General features: G+C 42.6%; 3 protein-coding genes and 1 pseudogene across 4 annotated transcripts; all 4 read left to right on the top strand.

The window, feature by feature from the left end:
• Positions 1-1,478: 1,478 nt before the first annotated feature.
• LOC306919253 (cysteine/serine-rich nuclear protein 1-like) lies at positions 1,479-2,651 on the top strand (the record flags this gene model as incomplete). The annotated part of the gene is made up of 1 exon (XM_079532069.1): positions 1,479-2,651. A coding segment is annotated over one exon (1,173 nt), but the record flags the coding sequence as incomplete, so codon positions are not given.
• A 3,117-nt stretch (positions 2,652-5,768) lies between these two features.
• Positions 5,769-7,000, top strand: LOC306919252 (cysteine/serine-rich nuclear protein 3-like; the record flags this gene model as incomplete). The annotated part of the gene is made up of 2 exons (XM_079532068.1): positions 5,769-6,947; positions 6,992-7,000. 2 exons carry the CDS (start codon positions 5,769-5,771, stop codon positions 6,998-7,000), a joined length of 1,188 nt encoding a protein of 395 aa, XP_079388194.1.
• A 4,203-nt stretch (positions 7,001-11,203) lies between these two features.
• On the top strand, positions 11,204-15,695 carry LOC306919251 (cysteine/serine-rich nuclear protein 3-like; the record flags this gene model as incomplete). The annotated part of the gene is made up of 2 exons (XM_079532067.1): positions 11,204-12,377; positions 15,685-15,695. The coding sequence occupies 2 exons, from the start codon at positions 11,204-11,206 to the stop codon at positions 15,693-15,695; spliced, it is 1,185 nt and encodes a 394-aa protein (XP_079388193.1).
• An 852-nt stretch (positions 15,696-16,547) lies between these two features.
• Positions 16,548-17,778, top strand: LOC306919249 (cysteine/serine-rich nuclear protein 3-like; annotated as a pseudogene). Its single transcript has 2 exons — positions 16,548-17,725; positions 17,770-17,778. The product of its transcript is annotated as a cysteine/serine-rich nuclear protein 3-like (transcript).
• Positions 17,779-18,945: the final 1,167 nt, after the last annotated feature.

The following is an 18,945-nucleotide window of genomic DNA, read 5'->3' as shown; positions in this document are numbered from 1 at the left end:
GCATGTTGTGCACTCACTCCTCAAGATGAATGGCTCTGCTGCAGTAACAATGAATTCATATCCACTTATTCAATAGTTAGATTGTACATATTTATCCAGATACTGAGTAAGTCATTTTTGGATGAACTACTATACTGCTTTTTAAGGTTTATTATAAACCAGCAGTTGTTATGCACCACATGTGGAAGAACTCCCAGAAAACAGCAGGTATGCTGGCACTCTTATTTATTTTACATCACAATGAAATACTGTTCTGTTTCCCACTGCATTTGATTGAGTTTTTCTTTCTCTTCTGCACTGTAATGTTTTATGTATTTTTGTTTTAGTTATGATTTTATATATGTTTCCTGATGTGTGCAAAGCACATTGAAATGCCTTGTTGGAATTTGCTATACCAATAACGTTATTTTATATTTATGCTGGCTCCTGCTTTGACTTTAAGAAACTCCTCAATGGATCACTAGACTAGTAGACTAAATATTGTTCAACCAAAGTGGACTGTTATGTTCAAGTGGACTCTGTTTTCGACCATTGAATGGTTTTTCTCCAGATTAACTGGAAAACCAGTTCTTAAAGGGGCATTCCACTCATTTTCAACATTTTACTATGTCATTATATACCTTAGAGCTGCATTAAACATGCCAAAATATTAGACAAGTTGTTTTGATTTTGTACCAAAACTCCCCAGCCACATAGACAAAGCCAACACTCAATGGAAATCAGACTTTGAATAGGGGACACATTAGCACATTCCAAACCAGCCTGGGACAAGAAGCATAGAGGTGTCACTGACACCAAATGGGCCATTAGACACCGGGCTCAGGAAACAAAAGAGAAATACATGTACATTTTTCTTTGTTGAAATGGAGCCATGGGGTGAATTAACCCCAATAAGGCTAAATAAACCAAAAGTCCTACAACAATAAGGTAAACTTAAAGTCTTAAACTTAAACTGGAGATAATCTAAGAGTGATTGGATTAGGCTTCCTTCAAGTACATGGCGAATGCACTCATTCCTTGCAATGTACTTACATACACTTACATATGTTGCGACCTTCGGTCGCAACATATGTAGGTACATTGCACTGAAGTCCCCAGGTCCCCCCAGTCGAGCTTGTACCTGTAACTTGGGGGAAGTCTATTATAATTATTACTGATTCTCCAGTAAAGACATGTTGCCTCTACAAAAACCACACTACAAATGAAAGAAACCAGAACAAGAGAACACACACCCATTGATTCTGATTGGACGGAATGAAACAATGGCCAAGTAAACCACACCCATCAACAAAGCTAATTGGCCGAATGACTATGAGTCACGCCCACCATTAGGAACACATAAAACCAGGGCTCCAGCACAACTAATCATTCTCCTAACAGAATCGTGCCTGAGGAAGGACCAACCAGTCCGAAACGTCTACTTTTCCAGCTCTCCTTTATATTTGATTCCGTCGTGAGTGAAGCGCCACCGTCGAGTCATGAGAGGTATTCTGAAAAGAAAGTTTGAGGAGGTCGACGATGAAGATCCATTCTACTCCTCACCTCCATCATCGTCCCTGCCTTCTCCTGCCTCCACGGAATGGGATTCTGATGGGGAGAGCAGCTCCTCAGAAAGCCAGGACTTTACAACTAATGGTTCTGCTTCACCTGCTGCCAGTCAACCCATCCAGTCTATTCTGAAGAGGCCAAAGCTGGAAGGGAGGCAGAGCAACGTGCGCTTTGATCTGGTGACGGTGTTCTACTTCCCACAATGCCAGGGTTTCACTAGCGTACCCCTTCGCGGGGGTGCCAGTCTGGGCATGTTGCACAGGCACAGCACTCTCCGCAGGTACACAATGGCAGAGCACGCCCTGGAACAACGGAGTTGGCGCAGAGAGAGACGGAGAGAGAGACGGAGAGAGGAGAAGCTTGAGGCTTTGAGACACCAGTTGATGGCCAATGGTACCATTGACCAGAGAGAATCTGAGCGACTGACTGCAGACCAGGTCCCAGACGGAGACACTGACGTCCACATCACCGGCGCCGAGCTGGAGGATGGGAACAGCTTCCTGCAGCCGTACTCCTACAAGCACAGACAGGCACTCCTGCGAGCAGCAGGTGTGAAGCACATTGACAAAGAGGAGAAGAGACAGCTGCATTCCCTGCGTGTCTTCAGGGAGGACTCTGGATGCAATTGCCAGGGTTTCTGTGAGCCAGAGACTTGTGAATGCAGTCTGGCAGGAATCAAGTGCCAGATGGACGCATGCCTCCCATGCTGCACTAAAGACGGCTGCGCAAACATTCAGGGACGCGTAGAGTTCAACTCCAGACGCGCGCAGACCCACTACATCGACACCGTCATGAGGCTAGAACTAGAGAGGCTACTACAAGATGATACGCCTGACCAACTGGACCACCAGAGCGCGGCTCCAGAAGATCTCCAGTTGGATGTGGACCAGGGACCCCCAGCAGGGGATGCCCCGGAAAAAAGCTGTCCCTTCGGGTTTTCCGCCGAGGACGAAGGGCTTCCTCTCACCATGCCCCCCACCCCTTCCTACCATTTCAGTCCAGAGCGCTCCGTGGTGGAGGAGAACAGCTGTAGCAGCGACATGACCGACTCCTCGTGCTCCCCTTCCCAAAGCGAAGACTCGGATGACGTCGGGGGAAGCCCGGGTCTGGTTGACATGGACGATGGAGCTGCAGGGCTGGCCCACGCCCTCAGCCTCTGTGACAATGACAATGACAATGACACATATAGGGCCTTGTTTGCAGACTGGAACGGCCAGACCAAAGTCAATGAGTTTGACTTTGAGGGGTTGTTGTCGTTGGTTCACCAGCATGATGTTGTCTAGTTTGATGTCTGTGTGGATCAGACCGATTCCCTTCAGGGCCTGGAGTGCAATGGCAAGCTGCAAGACAAGAATAAAGAGCATGATCAGAAATTCAGAAATTAAAACTCAGTATCTTTGTATCAATATTTTTTCCATTACTTTAAAATGTAATTGTCAATAAAAATGTTTTGTTTTGTGTTTTCCAGGAACCAGAGGAGTATTACACAGTGCAGGAGTTAAAGGCAGAACTGCTAATAGAGGATGTTATGTATACACTTACATGTGTGATTTGCTCACTGGAAGAAGTGTTCTCCTCCCTGCGTTGCGATGCTGATGAAACATCTTGTGACGTCTTCATGGACCTGTTGAAACGAATGCTTCATCTGGATCCAGAGGGGAGGATAACACCTGACCAGGTGTTGGACCATCCCTTCATCACCATGCCTCACCTATGACCGTCTCAAGGTGTTTGTGGGGTCAACCATTGCAAATGTAATGCACTCCCAGTTATTGGTATTGGATTTTGTGTACAGTACATGTTTGACTATGACAACGCCACAATATGGTGATGTCGGCCAACACTGATCCAGACAGGACACTATGCTACCTAAGACACTTCAGTCAACGGAAACTGAGATCATGTGTGACCCATGGGGTGTACCATTTGTGATCACAGTACTCTTAGTAGTTATACTGTAAGAACACATGCACTATCACTGACTGTTACTATATGACTATATACTATACACACTGCTGTTGCAGTGCTGCTAATAGATGATGTTATGTATACACTTACATGTGTGATATTATCTGCTGCTAAGTGTTGTCTCTCACCTGCACAACAGACTGTGATTCTATATTAGTATATTATATACATGTCATGTGTTTATTTTACATTTTGTATTTAATATTGCACTTGCAAGTTTATATTGTACATACCAGTACTGTATATGACATCACATCAAACTGCATTTGATTGAGTTTTTCTTTCTCTTCTGCACTGTAATGTTTTATGTATTTTTGTTTTAAAATAAGCATTTCTAATTGTATGTATTATTCCCTTGCACATTATGTAGGCCTATATTAGACATGTTATATTAGACATTGTGTTATGTTCACATCATTGGCTGAATTCCAACTGAGAAGAAATTAGCACAATACATTTTGTAAATAATTGTTCTATTGATATATGTTTTAAACATGGTTTAAATAAAACGTGTTACCTTGAAATATGCGTTGTGTACGTTCTTAAATATGGCCCAGAACAGGTTTTAAAACATTCATATTTTCCAGTTAACTTATATCTCTACATTTATTGATTGTATACTAGATAGAACGTCCTTGCGGTCATGTTTCCATCCATCCATGTCCTATATATGTATTAGTAAAGGCTATTAAATTAGTGTCTATTTGGGGGTCCTTGGCGTGACGTTTGGGAACCACTGATATACAGCAGGGTATAAAGCCTTTTAAAACAAACAGCAGCATGTTGTGCACTCACTCCTCAAGATGAATGGCTCTGCTGCAGTAACAATGAATTCATATCCACTTATTCAATAGTTAGATTGTACATATTTATCCAGATACTGAGTAAGTCATTTTTGGATGAACTACTATACTGCTTTTTAAGGTTTATTATAAACCAGCAGTTGTTATGCACCACATGTGGAAGAACTCCCAGAAAACAGCAGGTATGCTGGCACTCTTATTTATTTTACATCACAATGAAATACTGTTCTGTTTCCCACTGCATTTGATTGAGTTTTTCTTTCTCTTCTGCACTGTAATGTTTTATGTATTTTTGTTTTAGTTATGATTTTATATATGTTTCCTGATGTGTGCAAAGCACATTGAAATGCCTTGTTGGAATTTGCTATACCAATAACGTTATTTTATATTTATGCTGGCTCCTGCTTTGACTTTAAGAAACTCCTCAATGGATCACTAGACTAGTAGACTAAATATTGTTCAACCAAAGTGGACTGTTATGTTCAAGTGGACTCTGTTTTCGACCATTGAATGGTTTTTCTCCAGATTAACTGGAAAACCAGTTCTTAAAGGGGCATTCCACTCATTTTCAACATTTTACTATGTCATTATATACCTTAGAGCTGCATTAAACATGCCAAAATATAAAGTTGTTTTGATTTTGTACCAAAACTCCCCAGCCACATAGACAAAGCCAACACTCAATGGAAATCAGACTTTGAATAGGGGACACATTAGCACATTCCAAACCAGCCTGGGACAAGAAGCATAGAGGTGTCACTGACACTAAATGGGCCATTAGACACCGGGCTCAGGAAACAAAAGAGAAACACATGTACATTTTTCTTTGTTGAAATGGAGCCATGGGGTGAATTAACCCCAATAAGGCTAAATAAACCAAAAGTCCTACAACAATAAGGTAAACTTAAACTCTTAAACTTAAACTGGAGATAATCTAAGAGTGATTGGATTAGGCTTCCTTCAAGTACATGGCGAATGCACTCATTCCTTGCAATGTACTTACATACACTTACATATGTTGCGACCTTCGGTCGCAACATATGTAGGTACATTGCACTGAAGTCCCCAGGTCCCCCCAGTCGAGCTTGTACCTGTAACTTGGGGGAAGTCTATTATAATTATTACTGATTCTCCAGTAAAGACATGTTGCCTCTAAAAAAACCACACTACAAATGAAAGAAACCAGAACAAGAGAACACACACCCATTGATTCTGATTGGACGGAATGAAACAATGGCCAAGTAAACCACACCCATCAACAAAGCTAATTGGCCGAATGACTATGAGTCACGCCCACCATTAGGAACACATAAAACCAGGGCTCCAGCACAACTAATCATTCTCCTAACAGAATCTTGCCTGAGGAAGGACCAACCAGTCCGAAACGTCTACTTTTCCAGCTCTCCTTTATATTTGATTCCGTCGTGAGTGAAGCGCCACCGTCGAGTCATGAGAGGTATTCTGAAAAGAAAGTTTGAGGAGGTCGACGATGAAGATCCATTCTACTCCTCACCTCCATCATCGTCCCTGCCTTCTCCTGCCTCCACGGAATGGGATTCTGATGGGGAGAGCAGCTCCTCAGAAAGCCAGGACTTTACAACTAATGGTTCTGCTTCACCTGCTGCCAGTCAACCCATCCAGTCTATTCTGAAGAGGCCAAAGCTGGAAGGGAGGCAGAGCAACGTGCGCTTTGATCTGGTGACGGTGTTCTACTTCCCACAATGCCAGGGTTTCACTAGCGTACCCCTTCGCGGGGGTGCCAGTCTGGGCATGTTGCACAGGCACAGCACTCTCCGCAGGTACACAATGGCAGAGCACGCCCTGGAACAACGGAGTTGGCGCAGAGAGAGACTACGAGAGAGACGGAGAGAGGAGAAGCTTGAGGCTTTGAGACACCAGTTGATGGCCAATGGTACCATTGACCAGAGAGAATCTGAGCGACTGACTGCAGACCAGGTCCCAGACGGAGACACTGACGTCCACATCACCGACGCCGAGCTGGAGGATGGGAACAGCTTCCTGCAGCCGTACTCCTACAAGCACAGACAGGCACTCCTGCGAGCAGCAGGTGTGAAGCACATTGACAAAGAGGAGAAGAGACAGCTGCATTCCCTGCGTGTCTTCAGGGAGGACTCTGGATGCAATTGCCAGGGTTTCTGTGAGCCAGAGACTTGTGAATGCAGTCTGGCAGGAATCAAGTGCCAGATGGACGCATGCCTTCCATGCTGCACTAAAGACGGCTGCGCAAACATTCAGGGACGCGTAGAGTTCAACTCCAGACGCGCGCAGACCCACTACATCGACACCGTCATGAGGCTAGAACTAGAGAGGCTACTACAAGATGATACGCCTGACCAACTGGACCACCAGAGCGCGGCTCCAGAAGATCTCCAGTTGGATGTGGACCAGGGACCCCCAGCAGGGGATGCCCCGGAAAAAAGCTGTCCCTTCGGGTTTTCCGCCGAGGACGAAGGGCTTCCTCTCACCATGCCCCCCACCCCTTCCTACCATTTCAGTCCAGAGCGCTCCGTGGTGGAGGAGAACAGCTGTAGCAGCGACATGACCGACTCCTCGTGCTCCCCTTGCCAAAGCGAAGACTCGGATGACGTCGGGGGAAGCCCGGGTCTGGTTGACATGGACGATGGAGCTGCAGGGCTGGCCCACGCCCTCAGCCTCTGTGACAATGACAATGACAATGACACATATAGGGCCTTGTTTGCAGACTGGAACGGCCAGACCAAAGTCAATGAGTTTGACTTTGAGGGGTTGTTGTCGTTGGTTCACCAGCATGATGTTGTCTAGTTTGATGTCTGTGTGGATCAGACCGATTCCCTTCAGGGCCTGGAGTGCAATGGCAAGCTGCAAGACAAGAATAAAGAGCATGATCAGAAATTCAGAAATTCAACTCAGTATCTTTGTATCAATATTTTTTCCATTACTTTAAAATGTAATTGTCAATAAAAATGTTTTGTTTTGTGTTTTCCAGGAACCAGAGGAGTATTACACAGTGCAGGAGTTAAAGGCAGAACTGCTAATAGAGGATGTTATGTATACACTTACATGTGTGATTTGCTCACTGGAAGAAGTGTTCTCCTCCCTGCGTTGCGATGCTGATGAAACATCTTGTGACGTCTTCATGGACCTGTTGAAACGAATGCTTCATCTGGATCCAGAGGGGAGGATAACACCTGACCAGGTGTTGGACCATCCCTTCATCACCATGCCTCACCTATGACCGTCTCAAGGTGTTTGTGGGGTCAACCATTGCAAATGTAATGCACTCCCAGTTATTGGTATTGGATTTTGTGTACAGTACATGTTTGACTATGACAACGCCACAATATGGTGATGTCGGCCAACACTGATCCAGACAGGACACTATGCTACCTAAGACACTTCAGTCAACTGAAACTGAGATCATGTGTGACCCATGGGGTGTACCATTTGTGATCACAGTACTCTTAGTAGTTATACTGTAAGAACACATGCACTATCACTGACTGTTACTATATGACTATATACTATACACACTGCTGTTGCAGTGCTGCTAATAGATGATGTTATGTATACACTTACATGTGTGATATTATCTGCTGCTAAGTGTTGTCTCTCACCTGCACAACAGACTGTGATTCTATATTAGTATATTATATACATTTCATGTGTTTATTTTACATTTTGTATTTAATATTGCACTTGCAAGTTTATATTGTACATACCAGTACTGTATATGACATCACATCAAACTGCATTTGATTGAGTTTTTCTTTCTCTTCTGCACTGTAATGTTTTATGTATTTTTGTTTTAAAATAAGCATTTCTAATTGTATGTATTATTCCCTTGCACATTATGTAGGCCTATATTAGACATGTTATATTAGACATTGTGTTATGTTCACATCATTGGCTGTATTCCAACTGAGAAGAAATTAGCACAATACATTTTGTAAATAATTGTTCTATTGATATATGTTTTAAGTTGTAAACATGGTTTAAATAAAACGTGTTACCTTGAAATATGCGTTGTGTACGTTCTTAAATATGGCCCAGAACAGGTTTTAAAACATTCATATTTTCCAGTTAAATTATATCTCTACATTTATTGATTGTATACTAGATAGAACGTCCTTGCGGTCATGTTTCCATCCATCCATGTCCTATATATGTATTAGTAAAGGCTATTAAATTAGTGTCTATTTGGGGGTCCTTGGCGTGACGTTTGGGAACCACTGATATACAGCAGGGTATAAAGCCTTTTAAAACAAACAGCAGCATGTTGTGCACTCACTGTAAGTAAACATTGCACTTTAACATTGTCACCACAAACAATAATAGCAATGATTGTTACAAGAACATATAGCCATTTTAACACACCTGAAACATTGCACACTAGAAAGCTGAAATAGTGATAACAGTTCCATGTGATGATAGACCTATTACTGTAGTTCTGCTGAAACTCATCAGAGTCAAAGACGTGTGAAATGGTCTCAGTTCATCCAAAATGTGATCATTAGCAGGTGATCTGTCCAATGCCAGACAACGAGTGACCATTAACACGTTAATCTCTGCATTTGAATGCATATAGTGAATGAAGCATCAGCCATCATCATTTAGCATGTGTACATTTTAACACGGGGAAAGAATGTGGGGTTTGTTCATTATTTAGCATTTGAAAAACATTGAATACAAGTGCATTCATCACCACCATATTGAGAGAGAACCCTGCAAAAATGTATCAGTTTATGTTTTTGTTCAGTGTATTTTCATTCAATCCCTTCCAGTTTCACTATGACTTATATGACTGGATATGGAGACAGTAACCTCTGTTACTGAACAAACAAATAATTAATATAGGATATCATTGAATAAGTATAATGATATATCCTGATTTATCTTGACTTATCCTGATCATTTATTAATACTATGGACACATGTTTCTGCACACAGGCCTACACATTACACAATGGGATTTCACTGTAAATATAGATAAGAAATGAAATGAAACCAATAGCGCACAATAGGATATGAGACTTTGATTTGACAATATACTTATTTGCTGTTCCAGTCCTGTACAGAAACCAGACCACTGTCTTCTATACTAAAGTGGAAACAAATTTAACCTACATTACAACCTAACACATAAAATACAAGGGGTGCTGTATATAGGCTACTTGTAAAAGACAAGATGTGAAGGCTTGTCTACTATTTATAAATATTGTTTGAAACAAATAGGCCTAACTGTTTTACTTCCGTGTTCTTGTTTTTAATAAATGTTTAAAGTCAAGATTTGTTTTTTATCTGTGGTTTGTAAGTGTTCCAAGATAAATTAAGATAAATGGGATGTAAATCACAGTATGAGCAGTTGTTTCTTCACCAGAGCTGGTTCTCCTTGGTTCTGATGTTACTGTAATAATGTGGAGAAATCCTCAAGATGAATGGCTCTGCTGCAGTAACAATGAATTCATATCCACTTATTCAATAGTTAGATTGTACATATTTATCCAGATACTGAGTAAGTCATTTTTGGATGAACTACTATACTGCTTTTTAAGGTTTATTATAAACCAGCAGTTGTTATGCACCACATGTGGAAGAACTCCCAGAAAACAGCAGGTATGCTGGCACTCTTATTTATTTTACATCACAATGAAATACTGTTCTGTTTCCCACTGCATTTGATTGAGTTTTTCTTTCTCTTCTGCACTGTAATGTTTTATGTATTTTTGTTTTAGTTATGATTTTATATATGTTTCCTGATGTGTGCAAAGCACATTGAAATGCCTTGTTGGAATTTGCTATACCAATAACGTTATTTTATATTTATGCTGGCTCCTGCTTTGACTTTAAGAAACTCCTCAATGGATCACTAGACTAGTAGACTAAATATTGTTCAACCAAAGTGGACTGTTATGTTCAAGTGGACTCTGTTTTCGACCATTGCATGGTTTTTCTCCAGATTAACTGGAAAACCAGTTCTTAAAGGGGCATTCCACTCATTTTCAACATTTTACTATGTCATTATATACCTTAGAGCTGCATTAAACATGCCAAAATATTAGACAAGTTGTTTTGATTTTGTACCAAAACTCCCCAGCCACATAGACAAAGCCAACACTCAATGGAAATCAGACTTTGAATAGGGGACACATTAGCACATTCCAAACCAGCCTGGGACAAGAAGCATAGAGGTGTCACTGACACCAAATGGGCCATTAGACACCGGGCTCAGGAAACAAAAGAGAAACACATGTACATTTTTCTTTGTTGAAATGGAGCCATGGGGTGAATTAACCCCAATAAGGCTAAATAAACCAAAAGTCCTACAACAATAAGGTAAACTTAAACTCTTAAACTTAAACTGGAGATAATCTAAGAGTGATTGGATTAGGCTTCCTTCAAGTACATGGCGAATGCACTCATTCCTTGCAATGTACTTACATACACTTACATATGTTGCGACCTTCGGTCGCAACATATGTAGGTACATTGCACTGAAGTCCCCAGGTCCCCCCAGTCGAGCTTGTACCTGTAACTTGGGGGAAGTCTATTATAATTATTACTGATTCTCCAGTAAAGACATGTTGCCTCTACAAAAACCACACTACAAATGAAAGAAACCAGAACAAGAGAACACACACCCATTGATTCTGATTGGACGGAATGAAACAATGGCCAAGTAAACCACACCCATCAACAAAGCTAATTGGCCGAATGACTATGAGTCACGCCCACCATTAGGAACACATAAAACCAGGGCTCCAGCACAACTAATCATTCTCCTAACAGAATCTTGCCTGAGGAAGGACCAACCAGTCCGAAACGTCTACTTTTCCAGCTCTCCTTTATATTTGATTCCGTCGTGAGTGAAGCGCCACCGTCGAGTCATGAGAGGTATTCTGAAAAGAAAGTTTGAGGAGGTCGACGATGAAGATCCATTCTACTCCTCACCTCCATCATCGTCCCTGCCTTCTCCTGCCTCCACGGAATGGGATTCTGATGGGGAGAGCAGCTCCTCAGAAAGCCAGGACTTTACAACTAATGGTTCTGCTTCACCTGCTGCCAGTCAACCCATCCAGTCTATTCTGAAGAGGCCAAAGCTGGAAGGGAGGCAGAGCAACGTGCGCTTTGATCTGGTGACGGTGTTCTACTTCCCACAATGCCAGGGTTTCACTAGCGTACCCTTTCGCGGGGGTGCCAGTCTGGGCATGTTGCACAGGCACAGCACTCTCCGCAGGTACACAATGGCAGAGCACGCCCTGGAACAACGGAGTTGGCGCAGAGAGAGACTACGAGAGAGACGGAGAGAGGAGAAGCTTGAGGCTTTGAGACACCAGTTGATGGCCAATGGTACCATTGCCCAGAGAGAATCTGAGCGACTGACTGCAGACCAGGTCCCAGACGGAGACACTGACGTCCACATCACCGACGCCGAGCTGGAGGATGGGAACAGCTTCCTGCAGCCGTACTCCTACAAGCACAGACAGGCACTCCTGCGAGCAGCAGGTGTGAAGCACATTGACAAAGAGGAGAAGAGACAGCTGCATTCCCTGCGTGTCTTCAGGGAGGACTCTGGATGCAATTGCCAGGGTTTCTGTGAGCCAGAGACTTGTGAATGCAGTCTGGCAGGAATCAAGTGCCAGATGGACGCATGCCTCCCATGCTGCACTAAAGACGGCTGCGCAAACATTCAGGGACGCGTAGAGTTCAACTCCAGACGCGCGCAGACCCACTACATCGACACCGTCATGAGGCTAGAACTAGAGAGGCTACTACAAGATGATACGCCTGACCAACTGGACCACCAGAGCGCGGCTCCAGAAGATCTCCAGTTGGATGTGGACCAGGGACCCCCAGCAGGGGATGCCCCGGAAAAAAGCTGTCCCTTCGGGTTTTCCGCCGAGGACGAAGGGCTTCCTCTCACCATGCCCCCCACCCCTTCCTACCATTTCAGTCCAGAGCGCTCCGTGGTGGAGGAGAACAGCTGTAGCAGCGACATGACCGACTCCTCGTGCTCCCCTTCCCAAAGCGAAGACTCGGATGACGTCGGGGGAAGCCCGGGTCTGGTTGACATGGACGATGGAGCTGCAGGGCTGGCCCACGCCCTCAGCCTCTGTGACAATGACAATGACACATATAGGGCCTTGTTTGCAGACTGGAACGGCCAGACCAAAGTCAATGAGTTTGACTTTGAGGGGTTGTTGTCGTTGGTTCACCAGCATGATGTTGTCTAGTTTGATGTCTGTGTGGATCAGACCGATTCCCTTCAGGGCCTGGAGTGCAATGGCAAGCTGCAAGACAAGAATAAAGAGCATGATCAGAAATTCAGAAATTCAACTCAGTATCTTTGTATCAATATTTTTTCCATTACTTTAAAATGTAATTGTCAATAAAAATGTTTTGTTTTGTGTTTTCCAGGAACCAGAGGAGTATTACACAGTGCAGGAGTTAAAGGCAGAACTGCTAATAGAGGATGTTATGTATACACTTACATGTGTGATTTGCTCACTGGAAGAAGTGTTCTCCTCCCTGCGTTGCGATGCTGATGAAACATCTTGTGACGTCTTCATGGACCTGTTGAAACGAATGCTTCTTCTGGATCCAGAGGGGAGGATAACACCTGACCAGGTGTTGGACCATCCCTTCATCACCATGCCTCACCTATGACCGTCTCAAGGTGTTTGTGGGGTCAACCATTGCAAATGTAATGCACTCCCAGTTATTGGTATTGGATTTTGTGTACAGTACATGTTTGACTATGACAACGCCACAATATGGTGATGTCGGCCAACACTGATCCAGACAGGACACTATGCTACCTAAGACACTTCAGTCAACGGAAACTGAGATCATGTGTGACCCATGGGGTGTACCATTTGTGATCACAGTACTCTTAGTAGTTATACTGTAAGAACACATGCACTATCACTGACTGTTACTATATGACTATATACTATACACACTGCTGTTGCAGTGCTGCTAATAGATGATGTTATGTATACACTTACATGTGTGATATTATCTGCTGTTAAGTGTTGTCTCTCACCTGCACAACAGACTGTGATTCTATATTAGTATATTATATACATTTCATGTGTTTATTTTACATTTTGTATTTAATATTGCACTTGCAAGTTTATATTGTACATACCAGTACTGTATATGACATCACATCAAACTGCATTTGATTGAGTTTTTCTTTCTCTTCTGCACTGTAATGTTTTATGTATTTTTGTTTTAAAATAAGCATTTCTAATTGTATGTATTATTCCCTTGCACATTATGTAGGCCTATATTAGACATGTTATATTAGACATTGTGTTATGTTCACATCATTGGCTGAATTCCAACTGAGAAGAAATTAGCACAATACATTTTGTAAATAATTGTTCTATTGATATATGTTTTAAGTTGTAAACATGGTTTAAATAAAACGTGTTACCTTGAAATATGCGTTGTGTACGTTCTTAAATATGGCCCAGAACAGGTTTTAAAACATTCATATTTTCCAGTTAACTTATATCTCTACATTTATTGATTGTATACTAGATAGAACGTCCTTGCGGTCATGTTTCCATCCATCCATGTCCTATATATGTATTAGTAAAGGCTATTAAATTAGTGTCTATTTGGGGGTCCTTGGCGTGACGTTTGGGAACCACTGATATACAGCAGGGTATAAAGCCTTTTAAAACAAACAGCAGCATGTTGTGCACTCACTGTAAGTAAACATTGCACTTTAACATTGTCACCACAAACAATAATAGCAATGATTGTTACAAGAACATATAGCCATTTTAACACACCTGAAACATTGCACACTAGAAAGCTGAAAGAGTGATAACAGTTCCATGTGATGATAGACCTATTACTGTAGTTCTGCTGAAACTCATCAGAGTCAAAGAGGTGTGAAATGGTCTCAGTTCATCCAAAATGTGATCATTAGCAGGTGATCTGTCCAATGCCAGACAACGAGTGACCATTAACACGTTAATCTCTGCATTTGAATGCATATAGTGAATGAAGCATCAGCCATCATCATTTAGCATGTGTACATTTTAACATGGGGAAAGAATGTGGGGTTTGTTCATTATTTAGCATTTGAAAAACATTGAATAAAAGTGCATTCATCACCACCATATTGAGAGAGAACCCTGCAAAAATGTATCAGCTTATGTTTTTGTTCAGTGTATTTTCATTCAATCCCTTCCAGTTTCACTATGACTTATATGACTGGATATGGAGACAGTAACCTCTGTTACTGAACAAACAAATAATTAATATAGGATATAATTGAATAAGTATAATGATATATCCTGATTTATCTTGACTTATCCTGATCATTTATTAATACTATGGACACATGTTTCTGCACACAGGCCTACACATTACACAATGGGATTTCTGTACAGAAACCAGACCACTGTCTTCTATACTAAAGTGGAAACAAATTGAACCTACATTACAACCTAACACATAAAATACAAGGGGTGCTGTATATAGGCTACTTGTAAAAGACAAGATGTGAAGGCTTGTCTACTATTTATAAATATTGTTTGAAACAAATAGGCCTAACTGTTTTACTTCCGTGTTCTTGTTTTTAATAAATGTTTAAAGTCAAGATTTGTTTTTTATCTGTGGTTTGTAAGTGTTCCAAGATAAATTAAGATAAATGGGATGTAAATCACAGTATGAGCAGTTGTTTCTTCACCAGAGCTGGTTCTCCTTAGTTCTGATGTTACTGAAATAATGTGGAGAAATCCTCAAGATGAATGGCTCTGCTGCAGTAACAATGAATTCATATCCACTTATTCAATAGTTAGATTGTACATATTTATCCAGATACTGAGTAAGTCATTTTTGGATGAACTACTATACTGCTTTTTAAGGTTTATTATAAACCAGCAGTTGTTATGCACCACATGTGGAAGAACTCCCAGAAAACAGCAGGTATGCTGGCACTCTTATTTATTTTACATCACAATGAAATACTGTTCTGTTTCCCACTGCATTTGATTGAGTTTTTCTTTCTCTTCTGCACTGTAATGTTTTATGTATTTTTGTTTTAGTTATGATTTTATATATGTTTCCTGATGTGTGCAAAGCACATTGAAATGCCTTGTTGGAATTTGCTATACCAATAACGTTATTTTATATTTATGCTGGCTCCTGCTTTGACTTTAAGAAACTCCTCAATGGATCACTAGACTAGTAGACTAAATATTGTTCAACCAAAGTGGACTGTTATGTTCAAGTGGACTCTGTTTTCGACCATTGAATGGTTTTTCTCCAGATTAACTGGAAAACCAGTTCTTAAAGGGGCATTCCACTCATTTTCAACATTTTACTATGTCATTATATACCTTAGAGCTGCATTAAACATGACAAAATATAAAGTTGTTTTGATTTTGTACCAAAACTCCCCAGCCACATAGACAAAGCCAACACTCAATGGAAATCAGACTTTGAATAGGGGACACATTAGCACATTCCAAACCAGCCTGGGACAAGAAGCATAGAGGTGTCACTGACACCAAATGGGCCATTAGACACCGGCCATTAGACACCGGGCTCAGGAAACAAAAGAGAAACACATGTACATTTTTCTTTGTTGAAATGGAGCCATGGGGTGAATTAACCCCAATAAGGCTAAATAAACCAAAAGTCCTACAACAATAAGGTAAACTTAAACTCTTAAACTTAAACTGGAGATAATCTAAGAGTGATTGGATTAGGCTTCCTTCAAGTACATGGCGAATGCACTCATTCCTTGCAATGTACTTACATACACTTACATATGTTGCGACCTTCGGTCGCAACATATGTAGGTACATTGCACTGAAGTCCCCAGGTCCCCCCAGTCGAGCTTGTACCTGTAACTTGGGGGAAGTCTATTATAATTATTACTGATTCTCCAGTAAAGACATGTTGCCTCTACAAAAACCACACTACAAATGAAAGAAACCAGAACAAGAGAACACACACCCATTGATTCTGATTGGACGGAATGAAACAATGGCCAAGTAAACCACACCCATCAACAAAGCTAATTGGCCGAATGACTATGAGTCACGCCCACCATTAGGAACACATAAAACCAGGGCTCCAGCACAACTAATCATTCTCCTAACAGAATCTTGCCTGAGGAAGGACCAACCAGTCCGAAACGTCTACTTTTCCAGCTCTCCTTTATATTTGATTCCGTCGTGAGTGAAGCGCCACCGTCGAGTCATGAGAGGTATTCTGAAAAGAAAGTTTGAGGAGGTCGACGATGAAGATCCATTCTACTCCTCACCTCCATCATCGTCCCTGCCTTCTCCTGCCTCCACGGAATGGGATGCTGATGGGGAGAGCAGCTCCTCAGAAAGCCAGGACTTTACAACTAATGGTTCTGCTTCACCTGCTGCCAGTCAACCCATCCAGTCTATTCTGAAGAGGCCAAAGCTGGAAGGGAGGCAGAGCAACGTGCGCTTTGATCTGGTGACGGTGTTCTACTTCCCACAATGCCAGGGTTTCACTAGCGTACCCCTTCGCGGGGGTGCCAGTCTGGGCATGTTGCACAGGCACAGCACTCTCCGCAGGTACACAATGGCAGAGCACGCCCTGGAACAACGGAGTTGGCGCAGAGAGAGACTACGAGAGAGACGGAGAGAGGAGAAGCTTGAGGCTTTGAGACACCAGTTGATGGCCAATGGTACCATTGACCAGAGAGAATCTGAGCGACTGACTGCAGACCAGGTCCCAGACGGAGACACTGACGTCCACATCACCGACGCCGAGCTGGAGGATGGGAACAGCTTCCTGCAGCCGTACTCCTACAAGCACAGACAGGCACTCCTGCGAGCAGCAGGTGTGAAGCACATTGACAAAGAGGAGAAGAGACAGCTGCATTCCCTGCGTGTCTTCAGGGAGGACTCTGGATGCAATTGCCAGGGTTTCTGTGAGCCAGAGACTTGTGAATGCAGTCTGGCAGGAATCAAGTGCCAGATGGACGCATGCCTCCCATGCTGCACTAAAGACGGCTGCGCAAACATTCAGGGACGCGTAGAGTTCAACTCCAGACGCGCGCAGACCCACTACATCGACACCGTCATGAGGCTAGAACTAGAGAGGCTACTACAAGATGATACGCCTGACCAACTGGACCACCAGAGCGCGGCTCCAGAAGATCTCCAGTTGGATGTGGACCAGGGACCCCCAGCAGGGGATGCCCCGGAAAAAAGCTGTCCCTTCGGGTTTTCCGCCGAGGACGAAGGGCTTCCTCTCACCATGCCCCCACCCCTTCCTACCATTTCAGTCCAGAGCGCTCCGTGGTGGAGGAGAACAGCTGTAGCAGCGACATGACCGACTCCTCGTGCTCCCCTTCCCAAAGCGAAGACTCGGATGACGTCGGGGGAAGCCCGGGTCTGGTTGACATGGACGATGGAGCTGCAGGGCTGGCCCACGCCCTCAGCCTCTGTGACAATGACAATGACACATATAGGGCCTTGTTTGCAGACTGGAACGGCCAGACCAAAGTCAATGAGTTTGACTTTGAGGGGTTGTTGTCGTTGGTTCACCAGCATGATGTTGTCTAGTTTGATGTCTGTGTGGATCAGACCGATTCCCTTCAGGGCCTGGAGTGCAATGGCAAGCTGCAAGACAAGAATAAAGAGCATGATCAGAAATTCAGAAATTCAACTCAGTATCTTTGTATCAATATTTTTTCCATTACTTTAAAATGTAATTGTCAATAAAAATGTTTTGTTTTGTGTTTTCCAGGAACCAGAGGAGTATTACACAGTGCAGGAGTTAAAGGCAGAACTGCTAATAGAGGATGTTATGTATACACTTACATGTGTGATTTGCTCACTGGAAGAAGTGTTCTCCTCCCTGCGTTGCGATGCTGATGAAACATCTTGTGACGTCTTCATGGACCTGTTGAAACGAATGCTTCATCTGGATCCAGAGGGGAGGATAACACCTGACCAGGTGTTGGACCATCCCTTCATCACCATGCCTCACCTATGACCGTCTCAAGGTGTTTGTGGGGTCAACCATTGCAAATGTAATGCACTCCCAGTTATTGGTATTGGATTTTGTGTACAGTACATGTTTGACTATGACAACGCCACAATATGGTGATGTCGGCCAACACTGATCCAGACAGGACACTATGCTACCTAAGACACTTCAGTCAACGGAAACTGAGATCATGTGTGACCCATGGGGTGTACCATTTGTGATCACAGTACTCTTAGTAGTTATACTGTAAGAACACATGCACTATCACTGACTGTTACTATATGACTATATACTATACACACTCCTGTTGCAGTGCTGCTAATAGATGATGTTATGTATACACTTACATGTGTGATATTATCTGCTGCTAAGTGTTGTCTCTCACCTGCACAACAGACTGTGATTCTATATTAGTATATTATATACATTTCATGTGTTTATTTTACATTTTGTATTTAATATTGCACTTGCAAGTTTATATTGTACATACCAGTACTGTATATGACATCACATCAAACTGCATTTGATTGAGTTTTTCTTTCTCTTCTGCACTGTAATGTTTTATGTATTTTTGTTTTAAAAGAAGCATTTCTAATTGTATGTATTATTCCCTTGCACATTATGT

This window comes from Electrona antarctica, assembly GCF_951216825.1.
Source record: "Electrona antarctica genome assembly, contig: scaffold_25, whole genome shotgun sequence".
Lineage (NCBI taxonomy): Eukaryota > Metazoa > Chordata > Actinopteri > Myctophiformes > Myctophidae > Electrona > Electrona antarctica.
Note: the sequence above shows the minus strand (reverse complement) of the source record. Positions and strands in the feature narration are given on the sequence as shown.